This window comes from Tachysurus fulvidraco, chromosome 12 (genome assembly GCF_022655615.1).
Source record: "Tachysurus fulvidraco isolate hzauxx_2018 chromosome 12, HZAU_PFXX_2.0, whole genome shotgun sequence".
Lineage (NCBI taxonomy): Eukaryota > Metazoa > Chordata > Actinopteri > Siluriformes > Bagridae > Tachysurus > Tachysurus fulvidraco.
In genome coordinates this window covers 18,458,426-18,475,203 of record NC_062529.1, presented here as the reverse complement: position 1 = coordinate 18,475,203, position 16,778 = coordinate 18,458,426, and the positions used below count along the sequence as shown (strand labels likewise).

Sequence of the window (16,778 nt, the reverse complement as noted above, 5' to 3'; positions counted from 1 at the left end):
TGAGTGAGTGAGTGAGTGAGTGAGTGAGTGGGGGTAAATAAAATGAATAATAATTTGAATAATAATTAATACAATTTAAAATGTACAGTAAAAAATTTTAGAAAGTTAAAAAAAATTAATAATTGCATTTTTAAAAAATGAAGAAATTAATAAAAAAAACTACAAGAATTTAAAAATTAAGAAATAAAACTTTTTTCCTTTTTTTCTTTTTTTTTTTAAATAAATAAATAAATAAGCACGAAAACCTTTCTGGACTTTAAAGGGACGATACCGTGGAATAGGTTATTTGCTCTTGAATGGCATTACATATGTTTTGAGGTATATTTACAGCCAAAACATTCATTTCCACATGATGTATTAGATATATATCAAAATTTCTTACAGTGACCAAGGATTTAATACCCCCAAGTAAAACAGGCTTAAGTCCAAGGTTAGAGTCACCTGGAACCGAGACACGCCTCTGTTTTACTCAAACTCCACCCCACATACGTAACTCTCATATCATTTCAGTACTGACACCTCACTCTGCATGCAAAACTCAACTCTGGTGCTTTTTTATTTATATTTTTTAATATCCGAGTTTGAGTTCCATTTGCACAGGATGTCTCTTCTGAACAGGAAAAGAAGGCGGGGAGAGGAGCAGGATTGCCGTCGGCACTGTTGGGTTTAATTCCCGGTTGATGTGCGGCTTGTGTAGCCCCAGCCAAGACGAGCTGTCCCTGTTTTTATGCCTTAAAAAAAAATAAAAATCTCGGCACATCTAAAGAACTCCATGCTCCAACTCAGAGCTGCCCTGAAGGCTGATGCTGAACACATCGCCTGCAGTTAGAGAGCCAGCCAACCCCTCTGGATCAGGCACAAAGAAAGACAAAGAAAGTGAGTGGGACTTGAAAGAGAAAAGCCAAGAGAAAGGTCTCCATCAGCCACCTTAAGTGAGGTGAACACACAAACCGCATAGGAATCCCGCTCTTTCTCTCCGAGTCTCTCTCGGCTTTCTGTATCTTTTTCCGAATCGTTCTCCGCATCTCTCAGAAGGCCTCGCAAACCCGAGCCGCACACATCCGCATTTACCCGCCGAACCTTTCACACTTCAAACATCAGCAGTGCCGCAGCGATCGCTGTTCTGCACGCCCACACGCTCGGCTCTGTTATTATTAGAGTGAGGCTCTCGCTGTTTCATGGTGGACTCCGCATCTCTCTGTTCGAACTGTGATGCTGACACATTGAGAGACTGACTCCTACACGCTTATGGGCTGATAAAGAGACGACGATATTTGCAGATGTCTGTTGCGCTCTTTGTATTTCTTCAGGAGACACAGGCTGATTCGAGAGGATTATCTTTTGCATCTTGTGCCATTTTATGTGCACGTTTGTTGTGTTTGTCTTGTTGTGCACCGGGTCTGCTTCACAGTCGAGCACCCGGACATGCTCTGTTATATAAAAGAGAAGTGTGGGCACTGTTTCTGTCTTCATCCCTGTGGGGGAAAAAGATTTTATTTATTTTTATTTATTTATTTATATTATTGCATTTTCATAGTTATGTTTGTAGACAAACTTTTGCTTAGTTTATATATAGCGGTTTTGACAATAGACCGTCACAAAGCAGAATTACCGAACCGCTCTTACAAGAAAACAGTTAGATAGACATCTTCAACGCTCCAGTTTCGCTGACTCGATGCCTGTTGTAGCCTCAGATTCCTGTTCTTGTAGCCCGTTCTTCGGAAGATTTGATAAGTTGTGCATTCTGAGATGCTTTTCGGCATACCGTGGTCTTAAAGAGTGATTATTTAAGGTACCGTAACCTTCCTGTCACCTCAATCCAAATCTGGGCATTCACCTTTGACCTCTCTCATCCTAACATGTTTTTCGTACCAATATGCAAATAATAAACTAGCCAAAGTTGTGTATGTGTGTGTGAGTTCCCAGAAGATCAACAGTTTCTGAAATGCTACCCAACAACAGTCAAGGCAGTTTCAATTTTATTTCTAAAGCTCTTTTAATAATTGACATTGTCTTTATTGTTTATTGTTAAAAGGATCATTAGCTGTCACCAAAGTGACAAAATAAATAAATAGAATAGAATGGGGCATAGAAGCCTTTATTATCGCCAAATATACATTACAGCACAGTGGAATTCTTTTCTTCACATACCCCAATTAAGGAGGTTGGGGTCGGAGTGCAGGGGCAGCTATGGTATACAGTAGCGGCCCTGGAGCAGGGAGCCTTTCTCAAGGGCCCAGCAGTGGCAGCTTGGCTGTGCTGGGCCTTGAACCCCGATCTTCCGATCAACAACCCAGAGCCACCACCGCCCCCCCACATACTAAATCGCATACAATAATAATCTAACAGCAGTAAAACATTGTAGACATCATTATAACCATCATCAGAAATTATTCAGAATAAAGGATTACAGTATTACATTCATTATTACATTCATACATTCCCTACTCACAAAATATTGCATTCTCAGATGATACGTGAAAAAGACTTTGCCATTCGTTTTACGTATATTCAATGGGCAATTATTCCAGTAATCGACGGCACGATAAATAACCGTTCTCTTTAAACTGTCTCAAAGCTGCTTTACAGAACATTAATGGTTTATGTAAATTGATTTGATTTGATTTTAATTGATTTATCCTTCATGTACAAGCCTGAGGTGACTGTGGCAAGCAAAAAAAAAACCTTAGACGGTATGATGAAGAAAATTAACCCTTCCTCATTTGGGTGACACCAGAAAGTTTGGATATAAACTATTATAAACATTGGAGAGTGTGATATTAAATATCCTTTCTACAGTCATACACAGTCAATTGGAGTTGTGTAACTGGAGCTCCTGAGCAACTCATAAATTAGCTCATCATCGAAGTTCATTATAGACTCAACACCAACTCCAAATGCTCAATGATGGAGATGCAGCATATGCAGAATTTCATTTTGTGTATGGATTAAGAGGTTGTTCTCCTCAAACTCCTCATGGGGTTGGCTACATTCTCTCCGAAGGTCACCGAGGCCAATTTTTTCCTCACGCTAACCAACTAAAAAAGACAAACCTAGGCTCAAAAAGGAACCCGGCAACTTTGATGTGACACCGGATAGAGGAATTCTAAATATTCAGTAGTGTTGAATAGGAGCATGTTGTGATAATGAAGTTTAGAATGTATTTAATTCACCACTCTACATGCTAGGCTTCTACTTTCATACGTTTCTCAAACACGATCGTGGATCTGACGCTACGTAGTCGGGCACGCTTACGTCCTCGTGAAGATGTCAGAAAAGCATCGCAACATGTCTCCATGGAGATCCGAGCTCTTTTGTCGGTGTTACACAGTTCTTTGTTATTCCAGTTCCCCCCACCCACCCACCCCACCCCACTTTGTCCAGCTTAGTCTCTTCTCTCGTCTCTTCCATTCATCTCCTCCTGACATGATTATGAAGGCCAAAGGAGTTATGATAGACAAGCATTCAGCAAGCTAGAAGCCTATACTTTGACAGTTGAATAACGCTAGGCAGTGAGCGACGTTCCCGATAATTTCCCATTTCCTCTTTTATTTCATGAATAGCGTGTCTGTGCGGTAAGCACTTTATAGGGTTGATAGACACCAGTGACATTTGCATGTGTGTAATTGCTCTCCATCTGCTTTAGGTTGTTTCACTGATGGCTGGTTGTTTTATCTGTGAAACACATTCTTGATCTAAGCCCTAATGACAGCACTTGGAAAAGCTGCACCAAGGTATTAGCGACACTTAAAGGTGAAGAGCTCATTCTTCTTATGTGGGAGGGTGATGCATTTTCATTTGCAAATGTTAATCTTACCTTATTTGTTCTTTCTGAATGTAAAAAAATAATAATAATTCTCCGCTGTGTTTTATGCATATTACCAAAAGAGGCATCCAAATGAACAGTGAAGAAACAATCCTGATACATATTACCTGCTAATGAAATCCTTCCCCTTTTGTTTCTAAATTAGCCAAGCTTGAATCACACTTTGCATGAACCCTGGTGTCCTCCTGCATAGGTTCATGATAAATTCCTGCACTGTGCAGGAAGTAGGAGTCGCTCGGGTCACGTCCTTTCCTGGATTCTTTTCATTCCTCTCGTTTTTCAACTTTTTACTTTATATAAACATAAACTGAAAGGTTGAAATGTAGCAATGAACAGAACATGTTTTATCAGGCTAATTCGATTTCATTTGTGTAGAGTTTTTTAAAAATTTATCAGTAAGCAAGCTAGAGGGAACGGTGGCAAGAAATAAACTCAGTGAGACAGTATTGGGAAAAGCCTTAAGAGGAAAAAGACTGAAAATGGACCCCGTCTTCCTCAATCACTGGATATTGCTATTCTAAAACATTTCCTTTCGATGATTGTACGCTATATATTCAAGTGCAATCGTTAGCTTTTTAGCAACTTATGAAGTCCAGTAAAAGTAAGGAATAAAGCGATATGTTACCATCGTAACCAGTAGATGAGCTGATTGGAGAATTTCAGCCATACAAATTAGTAAAAAGCAGGATTAGACATGTCAGTGTTTTAACTGTTTATTTATTTAATAGGATCATGTTGTGCTTTAAATTTTTCAAGTTAGTTCTTGTTGTCACGTAATAACCATAGACAGTTGTTCCTTAGACAGTTGTGCCAGGTTCTCTCTCTTAAAGTTGGAGAGAGAGAAAAAAACACAGTTACATAACAGATAAACTACTGCATCCTTCATGCTGAAGACATTTCCGTGTCAGAAAACTTAAAGTTACAACCTTACCTCTGACTGTTATAAAGTACTGATACTGTAGAAAGAAAGAAAAAACTCTCCTGAAAAGAAAATATCAACCATCAATCAGTTTATTTGAAGATTCTCTTATTAGTGACCACGCAAAGCCGACGTAAGGATCAGAAACTGTAACGTACTAGAACAAGCTCATTAGTATAAAGTTCGATGTAGAAACTCAATGAACTTATGAAGGAAATTCTGACCAATCAGAATCTCGCATCAACACCAGCACTGTAATGTAATGTAAGTCATTACAGTATTCAGGCCAAACCCTTTGCAACACATCTGATGTCACTAATGAGCTCATTTCATTTCAGAAGTATGTCAAGCAGTGTTTTTCCAAGAATGACAAAAATATGCAGGGATACAGTAAGGACTACAATAAGTCCTTGCTAAAGTTAGACTGTGCTCTCGCTCTGCTGTGTGATAATCCTTATAACCACACTGTATTAACAAGGGTAGTGTTAAACCTGCCTTCTTGCCCAACCCTGCTATTGCATTTAACTCCTACCTTGATCGACCACACCTGCCAAAGAGGCTCAAGTGCATTTAAACACTTTAATTTTGTTTAATGGGTGTGTTTGATTAGGGTGGGAGCTGAAATGTACCGGAGGGCAAAATATCATGAGCCGAGCTGGTAAGAGTTAAGGAACCGTATTAAAGACGTAGAATATGATAAATTCTGTTACTTAACACAAATCTACAGGACTCTCAGTGACCGGTGTTCTACGTGTTGCAATGGAAATATTAGAGGCATGCTGTGGAGATTTTTAAATATCAGCGTCCTGTTCCCTGTAAATGTCACAGTTAATCAACAGCCTATGGGCAAATGCTAAGCATACAGCGTCCTTGAGCACTAACAGCGCAGACACAAGGGACACAGCAAGGGCAAGTGTCGTCTGCCACATGTCAAAATATGTGCCATGTGAGTGAACTTTGTCTGAGCAGCACAGAGCGACCCTACAGCTTTAGTCATCCCGCTGATGTAGCTCCTCGTTAATCAAACAAAGACAAGTACAGGGATGCTGTACAAACCACTGAAGTGTAAGTAGGATGAATTTCTCATGAGAATCTCTGCGAGACCGGATGTGCAGTTTGTGGGATGTTGCTTGCAGGGTAACCAAACAACTTTCTTTGAGAGAAATCGATTGACCTGCACTGCCTCCACGCATGCACTGCAGTCAGAATTAGCTGCACAAACATGCTTTCATGCTCCATTTTGCCAGTGTGAGCGAGGTGGGAATACAATTTGGACGGGACAACATTTCATCAGATGGCACGGTAGTAGAGAGATCCAGATCTTATATTTCAATATCAAAGCTCAAAGTATCAGATCCTGCTACTGATTACATACTGACGTTTTCTCTGTAATCTCTGTATCTCTTGCAAAGCTATGAGAATAACGACGCGCGTTAAGACGACACGTCTGCTGTGCCGTGTCTGTCACTATCACATTCAGAGGGGAAACTATGTCACATATGGTTACACTGTCACTATGGTTACACCTCAACACCTAACATAAACCTTTTATTTTAGGGATACACAAGTCTAATCTAACCTATCTAACACCAATTTGACCAATCTAATCTTCAAATTCTGAAGTGTAATGTTATAAAGTAGACATACGTCATGCTAAACAGGTACATTTAGCACCTACGTACAGTATATAGCATTTCTAATATCCCAATAAACGTCATTGTAGAATTCACTGGGCGACAGAAGTCTCGGCTGCTTTGCCCCATTTCTGAATCATTTCAGTAGTAAAGTAGAAATAATTTTCTACCGGTTGTGTCTTTCACAGCGCCCTTGGGGGACCCTCAGCCCTGCATATTCCAGCCTTTCCAGGTGGAGGCTGTCTCATCGACTATGTGCCTCAAGTGTGCCAGTTACTCACAAATAAGGTAAGCTTTCCATCCATTCAAATTCCGTAGCGCTTATTCTACACGGGGTCATACGGAGCCTTGAGCTCTTATACCAAGGAACTTTGGGGACAAGCTGATGGACACCCTGGACGGGCTGCCAGTCCTTCACAGAGCATAATTTCACACACGGTCACACAAACACAGGGCAGAAGCAGGATCTGACATCACCCCCAACCCATCTCACCCCACCCACCACATGGGATTATTATGGTGTGTGTGTGCTGTGGGGTATGAACTTACATAAGCCAAGTGTAGTAAAATAATCATTAAAATTATGTGTATAAAGTATTATTATTATTATTATTATTATTATTATGTTTTGAAGCAATACTTACCTTAAACAGATCATCCAAAATCTTTCATGTCTGACAGTAAGTAAAGTAAAAGTTTCCAATAACATTTCCGGTTCAGTTCCTTGTGTCAGTTCACTATAATCCAAAAAATTAATTAATAAATAAAATCACTTCGATATTCACTTTGAATGCGTGCATGACTGAGCGCATGGAGTGTGTGTAGGTCTCCACTGATTGGTCTCCACCAACCTGGTTCAGGATCAGAAGGAGATCAGAGCTGACAGGTGGAGATGGAGTGGAGAAGCTGTGTTATGTCAGTGGCCGTAGGTCAGACCTCTGTTCTCCCTGCTCTTCTCTTCACCTGAAGAGGAGCGCACACACTTCCGTGACAGCATGCATAATCAGGCCTTTCCCTTGTTCCAGTTAGTGTTTGCCAAAGCCACAGGCTCCACTCACCTTAACTAGGGTCGTGGGACACGTCTGGGAGGAACTGGTACAGATGTGACAAGGCTGAATAATTACTAAGGCTCAAACTACGGGCACTTGACAGGGCCGGCATCTGTGGCTTCAAATCCTGACGATGTTGAACGAACATGCGTGACAGTCCAAGCAGGGGTAATTGGGCTGCTTTCTGGCTGGGTTTGAATCTTCATTGCTCTTGATTGAAGAAAAAGGCAATTAGTGCTCTCCTCCAAGCTTGTTCAGCTACACTGCGACATTGTCGATGTGTAAACAGTACAGTGGCTGACTGGTTATGTCTTTGTCGTCTTAATCCCCAAGGGGATACGGATAATGTAATAAGAATTTTCAACAACTAAATTTGAAGCTACTTAAGGTTTTTCGACCTTTAAAGATCAAGGACATTAATTAGAAACTAGGCAAGTCACTTAATGTAAAAGTTATTCAATAGGCAGTCATGTTTAAAAGTGTTTGTGTTCCTCTGATAAATAATAAAAAAAATAATACTGCTTAATATTATTGTCAGTCAGTTTTTACATTTGACCAACCATAAAAGGGAACATAGCCCCACCCCCAACCGGAACAAATCTAATCAATGATGCACCTTTTCCTTAAGACGCAACTGTCATGGTGATTTAACAGATAAAATAAGATTAAATAAAAGGATAGTTTCCCAGGCGTGTGTTTTTTACAGTTTGAATTTGCGTCACAGAAGTTCTCTATACTCTATATTCACAGTGCTCCTTTAATACAGACAAAGGCAGCTACTATAAAATTGCTGACAACAGAATTTAGTCTTTCATCAGAGCAGTGAAGTGCATGTACTTAGTGCCCTCACAAAATATGCACACACTCATACACACACACACACGCAGAGGAAGTCTGCTTATGCAATGTAGCATGTCTAACGACGAGATAGTTTAGGGATGACTCACCAACCCACCCTCATTCACCTGCCAATTGCAGGGCTGGGCCTGACCCCCAGGCAGGGGTGTGGAACGCAGCGATCCACAGTTCCTGCTCTGATTAACTCTGCAACTGAGCAGATATTCAGCCAAGGGAGGGGTGTGTGCGTGTGTGTGTGCGTGTGTGTGCGTGTGTGTGTGTGTGTGTGTGTGTGTGTGTGTGTGTGTGTGTGTGTGTGTGTGTGTGTGTGTGTGTGTACCTTTGTGTGTGTACCTGTGTGTACCTGTGTGTGTACCTGTGTGCCTGAAAGTATATGTGTTGCTATTATTGTGTGTGTGGATAAAGCGAGAGAGAAAGAAAGAATGAATGAATGTGTGTGTGTGTGTGTGTGTGTGTGTGTGTGTGTGTGTGTGTGTGTGTGTGTGTGTGTGTGTGTGTGTGTGTGTGTGTGTACCTGTGTGTGTGTGTGTGTGTGTGTGTGTGTGTGTGTGTGTGTGTGTGTGTGTGTGTGTGTGTGTGTGTGTGTGTGTGTGTGTGTGTGTGTGTGTGTGTGTGTGTGTGTGTGTGTGCCTGTATGTATCTCTGGGTGTGAGTATGTATGTGCCTGTATCTGTATGTACCTGTGTATTTGTGTCTGTATGTATCTTTGGTGTGTGTGTGTGTGTGTGTGTGTGTGTGTGTGTGTGTGTGTGTGTGTGTGTGTGTGTGTGTGTGTGTGTGTGTGTGTGTGTGTGTGTGTGTGTGTGTTCACATTAGCGCTCTCAGAAATGGATGCTTTGCAGAAACAATTAGGACTAGCTGAGTCATGAAGTGCAACACATGCAGGACTCAAAAAGTGCAAAAGGTGTCATCTCTCTGGTCTGAATATCTCACAAAGTACTCGAATGTGTTAATGTGGAAAAAGTGCTAATGTGTTCCAAGCGCTAATGGTGTGTCATAATACGTGAAAGCGAGTTATCGTCACGGCGCGTTACCAGGCCGTGTGCCCTCAATTCTGCTTTCTACAGCGTGTGTCAGTCAGTGTATTATAGAGGAAACTCATTAGGTGAACTGACTGAAATTACTTTACTGGCTATTTGATTAGCGTCATGCAGGATTGTCTTCTAAAATCTTTGCATCTCAGAGATGTAGTTTGTTTCCTGTAAAAATTAGATAGCTTCCAATCAAGACACAGAATTATCCAGCCATGTCGTTATACAAATTAGACCCTCACAGTAAATTGACAGCCTGAATAAATTTGTGGCTCGAGTGATTAGAATATACCTTATCACAGGTGAGGTACCACTTCTGTACCTGTAGCATTTCGGATAATGCAATTATATGTATTATGTGTTGTGTATATGTAAGTGTCTGAATGTACTGTATTTGTGAAATGTAAAGCGACCTTGAGCTATGGAAAGGCGCTATATAAATAAAACTTCTTCTTCTTCTTCTACCTCTGTAGTCCAATGCCATGGGTAACGCTTGTGCTATTCATATCAAACACATATAAATAACATTTACACTAAAGGCAATCAACTCAAATCTGTAACCTACATTTAAGTCTTTTCTCCAAAGGTCCCGATAAGCGACGAACAAGACCGAATAGCAACAGTTACCTCTTATTGCTTAACCTTTTACATTTATTTCATGGCTATAAATAAGCTTTTCAGTCATCAGTCTTAAGTTGTCATGTGGTTTCGCACACGTGATTAATTTTTCCACCTTTATTCTGTACATACTGTTTTCTTCAGTCATACTTGAACATGGTTTTTGTTGTCAAAAAAAAAAATAAATGGTTATGTAACATGTTCAAACCAGAGCTGAAACTGAAAAAACATGTCTTTGAAAACAAGTTTGTTCCTCTATGAGCTGCGTTTGGGGAAATAATTAACTTAAACGCGTGTAATTGGCCACACCAGGGGATCTGCAGAAGTGGAGCTGATTCACGCTTTAAAAACCGAAGGCGCTGAAAGTGCTCGGATGAAATACTGTGCAGGATCAATATCCGGATCATGCTTCACCACTTGATAACCCTGATTTAAACAACCTGGGTAAACAGTTATCATTTTGCAACAGGTAAAGCTACAGAATAAAAGGGTGCTAAGTCTTATACGGTGTCAGACAGGATGATTTACAGGAAATGGATTAGCATTGATTATTTGAGGTTCAGTCTGCACCATGTCACTTAAGTGTCACTAACCCAAGCTGTGAGCCTGTTCGTTAGCAAGCCGTGCTGTATCGAACACCTACACCACTCTCGAGGAGAACACTCACTCCGCATGTACATGTCATCCATGTCCTACTTCGCTCATTACTTTTTTCTCCCCACTTGATCTCAGGTGCAGTATGTAATCCAGGGCTATCACAAGAGGAGAGAATACATTGCTGCGTTTCTTAGTCACTTCGGCATGTGAGTTCTTCCTTCCCTCATTCCTGTCTTGTGTATTACATTGGAATTTGATGCTTGGTGGATTTTGCAGACTTTGATGAATGTTATTTTGCTGCTGGGGGTAAATAGCTTGTCTCTGCCTGTTGTTCCTGCACAGGGGGGTTGTTGAGTACGACGCTGTGGGCTTCACCAAGCTCACACTTCTGCTCATGTGGAAAGACTTCTGTTTTCTGGTACACGGTGAGCGACAGACACACAATCCACAAAGTGCTTGAATAGAAGTGCCTTTCGAGTCCCTAATGAAATTAGAAGGGTTACTCTGTGATAGCAGCTACACTTTCCCCACACGATGCTAGTGATTGCTAGTGTTAGTTGTAAACACTATCAGTAACAGCAGCAACAAAAGAGCAGCTTCAAGGTCCTCTGTACTCTGCATTCGGTTTGATCTGAAGAGGAATAAATTGCTTCTCCTCAACCTCAGATGCTTCGTCACACCCATGGATGTTTTTCTGCCATTTGTGTACACCCTCAGAATTTTGAAAGCTGCAGACTGGTTCGCTCTCAAAGTGAGCTTTTATTTATTTATTTGTTTGTTTGTTTGTTTTGTTTGTTTGTTTGTTTGTTTGTTTGTTTGAGAACGATATAGTCACCGCACTGTAAAGCTGTATAAAACCTGGAGTGATGAGTAAATGAGATAATCATGTGTTTTATGCATATGGGCTACAGGAAACGGTCTGTGGTTGTCAGTCGAGCTCCCTGTTTCTGTGGAAGTTCAGCTCTTGACCTCATTCCTTCCTGACACCTATTGCAATCTCGAATGACAGCTCAAGAATATAAACCAGTCAAAAGAACAGATATTGCATTGGATTCTTTTTTATTTTATTATTTTTTAGATAATATTATATAATATTGCTGCACTATATGGTACACTAGAACAAAACCTAGTTTTTTCCTCCAAAAAAATGGCTGTTTTCTGTCTTTAGTAATGATCCTGTGATTATCGAGTTTGACTTATAGAAGATATCTCCTTTAGTAAATACAGAATGGGTCCCTTTGGAAATGCAGAATCACCATTTTGTCTCCAGATCACATGTGGTTCATCGTGTGAATCTGTGATGAATACACTTTCTCTCTCCTTCTGTGTTCTGGCAATAGTGGACCTGCCTTTGTATTTCCCACGAGACCAGCCCACTCTGACTTTCCAGTCTATCTACCACTTCAGCAGCAGCGGGCAGCTCTACTCGCAGGTGCAGAAGTCGTACCCGTACAGCCCCCGCTGGGACGGCAACGAGATGGCCAAGAGAGCTAAGTAAGTCTGCCAGGATTACACGTCCTGATTCTTAACACCTTCTCTGTTATATAGGTTTTCATTAACAACACAATCACCAAGCTTCTGTTTGCCAGAATGTTGTCTTTTGCTGTTTGGGATCAAGTTCTGATTCTGTTATTCTGCTTAAGAAGTCTTTCATATCAGGCCAAGAAATGTGACGATGCAGTCTGTGGAAAAATATGAAATGAATCTGGAATGCAGAGTCTTACACCATATCCTGGAGATATGCAAATTGAGTCATCTCTTTTCATGACTCTTCGCTGCTTCTTGTCACATAAGGAGTTTATGAATACCACAAGCATGTGTGGTAAAAAAAGGGTTTTACTCTCACCTTTGGCCTGTATGCAGAGCCACACCTTACTGCTAAGTAAAGCAATAAATACTGACGATAATACATTTGTAATGTTTGTTTTCTGGTTTCCATAATAGAAAGTCCATATCTTATCATACTCTGTGGCATACACTCATCATTAGTTCACGGGTCCTCAAGCGACCTCTAGCATGCAACGTTTAGGTCTCTCTTCTATACACCGTATCAAAGGTTACACAACCTTTAAAAGTAAATATACAGAATACACAATTAGTCCGCATATAACGTGTTAAATCACTGACCGAGTTTCACACAAGTATAGAAACAGAATAAAAATTATAAAATTTAAAAATAAAGTTAGTTACTATTTATCTCTGATATCTATCCATTACGAGCAAGCCTGAGGTGATGGTGGGTGAGGAAAAACTCCAGGAGATGATATGAGGAAGGAGCTTTGAGAGGAACCAGATTTTAAGAGAACCTCATCATCATTTGGGTGACACTGGAAAGGCAACAATGTCCTTTCTACAACAGTTTATAGTTGAGTGGAATTAAGTAACCGAAAACTCCTGAGGAACTAGCAGTTATCTCTGGAAGTGTCTGCTTGCTGTAATAGAACGTAACCAGTAGGCGTTCCTACTGCTGGTTGCCATAGTAACAACGTTTATCAGTGAACCGCTTCGTACGAGATGACGGTGAAGCAGTGTGTGCTCTGTGCGACGGATCACATAACGTCTTCACTCTCGGCGCTAGTCGCTGATCCGAGCTCCATGTTTGCATAATCATTTCTCAGCTATGTCACTTCTCTTTACCATCGCTGCAGCTCATGTCACCGGACATCGGTGGCACTCTGGTCGCTTTGTCACCACAATGTTCATATCGTAGCATAGTGTTGTGAAGGTGTAGCAAAATAGCTTGTATTACATAAACAGTAGTGGTAGTTTAGCCTCATTACCAGCTGTGGGGTGGTGATGCAGACTCACATAAACTGGAATTACTGTTACCACCCTAAAGTCACTTATATTCTAATAACAGCATAAAGTCTTTTAATCCTGTTAAACCACAACGATTTATTAGTCAGAAAGCGCATATGGTACTTTTTATCCATTCACAGTTATATCCGAACGTTGCATTACAGCAGCTGTAAATAGCCGGTCCTTCGTATCTTTTTAATATTTTCTCCAAATAATTAGTCGACTTGTTACTGAGGAAAAAGTGCTGTTTTTCCTGAGTGGTTGTAACCGCTGTCATTGGAGACTCCTTCCAAAAATGGTAAATAGTGACATTTTTAATCTATTTATTATTTAGCTCCGATTATGTTAAGCATCTAATACAAGAATCGACTGTAGCTATTCAAAAGATTATATATCGGAAAGAGCAAATGAATATAAATCACTGATTTCCTTTACAGCCAGAACTACTTCAGGAACAATGATCTAGAACATTCTAGAAATCATCAACACAATTTGACCAATCAGATATAAAAATATATTTGATCATATATTTTTAAAAATCGGACCATTGTTTGTGGTTTATTTGCAATAGCAAGATGGTTGTAGAATAAAATTAGGATTGTTTAAAGGAAGTATATTAAATGAATAAATGTAATTTATGTGTATATGTACTTGTATTCAACACGGTCCAATTGAGTTTCTCTTTTCTTATCTTTCACTCTCTGTTTCTATTTGTGTGTGTTTGTGTGTGTGTGTGTGTGTGTGTGTGTGTGTGTGTGTGTGTGTGTGTGTGTGTGTGTGTGTGTGTGTGTGTGTGTGTGTGTGTACACACACCTCCCTCTTGCCCCCTCTTCCTCTAGGGCGTACTTCAAGAGCTTTATCCCTCAGTTTCAGGAGGGAGCGTTTGCCAACGGAAAGCTGTAAATGTAGGAAAAGAGCGAGATGGGAATCACTGACGGTCTGAAGAGAAATCCAAACCAATATCTGAGCGGAATAGATGGCCTTGAATTCGCATAACACAACCTACACGTCCTTCACATCCGCACATCTTTACCCAGAAACACATACGATGAAGATGCCACCATGAACGGACTATAAAAATATTTACTGTTCTGCACTGGAGAACCTGTAGAACGTCTGAACGGAGCGGTTTAGTAAATACGTTCGATTGCGTGAACTCTTAAGAAAAAAAAAGTGTCAATATTCTACCATATGTTCCAATAATGTTGTTTTTGTTATATGTTTGGGGGTTTTTTTTGTTGTTGTTTTTTTTTTTACTTTTTTTTTCTCCCATCCATTTTCTCTTAAGAAAGACAGAATAAATTAATCAATTCTTGATTTCTGTTTCTGTTAGTTAATTAATAAATAAATTAAATAAAATGAGAGCAAATTCTTATTTAGAATTACATTACAGCTGTGAATTCAGCCATCTGAGTCTCAAACTCTCCTTTTTTTTTTATTATCATTATGGCCTGAGCCATGCCAGCTTGCAACAGCTCCATGTTCCTAAATCCCAAATTGCAGCAGCAATTTTCTGTAATGAGGTGGCGAGAGCTTTAGTCACTAACTCATCAACCCACCATCATCTCCAGTGCAGTTCACACAAAAGAGCCAGTATCAGCAGCGTGAATGAGACCATGGAGTTTCCAGACCAGTGTGGGTTTCACGGCGTTCTCGTTTCTTTCTTCCTTTCACAGTAGAACAGGTAATGTTGAGTAATTAGGTTGAGCTTCTCGGTTCTGTCGCTCGAGGTCTGCAGGAGCTACAGGTTTCTCTGACTCATTGACTGTTGTGAGTTTAAGATCCAATGCTGCTCGATTGAAAGGATTATTTTTTGCAAATTTTTCTAATATTTAGCACAGAGGAACAGCAGATTATTGTGTCTAGAGGAAAACATCAATCTCTGTCCTGTGTCAAGGAGGTGAAGCACCAACATCCAACCATTTAGGAATAGAGGCTGTCAATTTACCTGTCAATCATGTTAGCTGTCAATTCAGAATTCAGCTCTTTCTCTAGCTGTAGCTTTGACATGTTTATAGGGACTTTGGGCTGAGCTTTAAAATAGAACAGAAAATGAAACCAAGATAATGAAACCAATATAAATCACATACGAAAATCTTCAAACCCCCAGTGTGAAATTACAACGTATAAAATGGGAAACACGTTCAGAAATGTTTTAATGAAGAATACGGTAGGAAAAATAGAAAAGCTTTAATAACCTGGTTACATACATTTGCACACCCATAAGCTTACATCTTGTTGAAACACCTTTTGGTTTTTATGACATCAAGTCTATCAGCGTTACATATTTTCTGTTTTTTTTTTTCTGCTTCATCCTGGTGAGGGTTATGATGAATCCTGAGAAAATCATTCGCAGACACTCTAAATCACACCAAGGGGAAATTTACCATAACCTAAAAAGTCCACCTACCTGCATGTTTTGGGAAGGTGGAGATCGATAAACTCTAAAGAAACCCACACTCATTTTGAAACTGATCAAGATTTGTCATTAACAGAATAAACACCAGCACTGGCTTTCATTTGATCTTACATGGCTATATGTCTTCAAGTATGCTTTCTTTTTTTTCTGTTTGCTTTTTATGTTAAGTATACTGATACTGAATGCAGCAACACCATAAACACCAGGCTGGGTTAAAGACTCTGGGTTGTAGTACTTTGCCTCAATAGTACTTACTTTTAACCAGAAAAATAAACGATATTGTAAAAATAAATAATGTATATAAGAAATAAGAGAGAGAATGTGTGTCGGTTTGCTCAATAACACATCAGGGTGGATGTGTTGGGTGTGTGCGTTTTTGGGAAAGTTGAGGCATTTGTGTTCGCACTAACATAGTAATATCTGTACATATTGTTGAACAGGACTGCTTCTGATCTTGTTTGACGGTTTCAGAGGTCTCGAGGTTTCGACAGCTGTAATACTGATAAATGCTCCAGCGATGTGTGAACTTGTATGAATGCTAGTGGAGGAATGTGTGTCTTTGTGTGTTTGTGTGACAGAAGAGGGAGAAAAGTGTGGGAGAAAAAGCGTCCAGTGAGAGAAGTGTAGAACAAGAGCGAGTGTGTGTTGTCATCATGAAGCATGAGGGTCATTGTCAGGAGTCTGCGTTAGCCCCGAGGCTCAGCCTATTACTAAATTTATTGTTCGTAATGCAGGAACTGTCGTGTTTAATTGGGAACTACGGGGTGAATGTATCTGGGGCATTTAATGGAATCAAGCCTCTTAATAGAATAATTCAAGTCAGTCCTCTTTTGGCCTGTTTCTGCTTTCTGTGCTTTGTGTATAGTAACGTTCCTTGGTCTGATCCCAATTTAGCCTTCTAGCCTTCAGAGTGGAGACAGCATGCTTAGATGTGTTCATATGTCAGATTTCAGACATCTCTGGAGCTTTGTTTTTCTCTCTCTCTTTTTTTTTTATCCTTACCTGATATATCGAGTAACTGCAATCAG

The 16,778-nt window shown here is 40.1% G+C and overlaps 1 protein-coding gene across 4 annotated transcripts in view; it reads left to right on the top strand.

The window, feature by feature from the left end:
* The window catches only part of babam2 (BRISC and BRCA1 A complex member 2), a 77,739-nt gene extending 63,091 nt beyond the window's left edge, over positions 1-14,648 (top strand). For all 4 annotated transcript variants that reach the window (XM_027168409.2, XM_027168406.2, XM_027168407.2 and 1 more), the window contains exons 8-12: positions 6,568-6,667; positions 10,668-10,738; positions 10,875-10,957; positions 11,873-12,026; positions 14,171-14,648. In XM_027168409.2, coding sequence (XP_027024210.1) covers positions 6,568-6,667; positions 10,668-10,738; positions 10,875-10,957; positions 11,873-12,026; positions 14,171-14,234 — 472 coding nt within the window. In that variant the 3' untranslated portion in view covers positions 14,235-14,648. The remainder of the gene's footprint in view (positions 1-6,567; positions 6,668-10,667; positions 10,739-10,874; positions 10,958-11,872; positions 12,027-14,170) is intronic.
* The last annotated feature ends 2,130 nt before the right edge of the window (positions 14,649-16,778 follow it).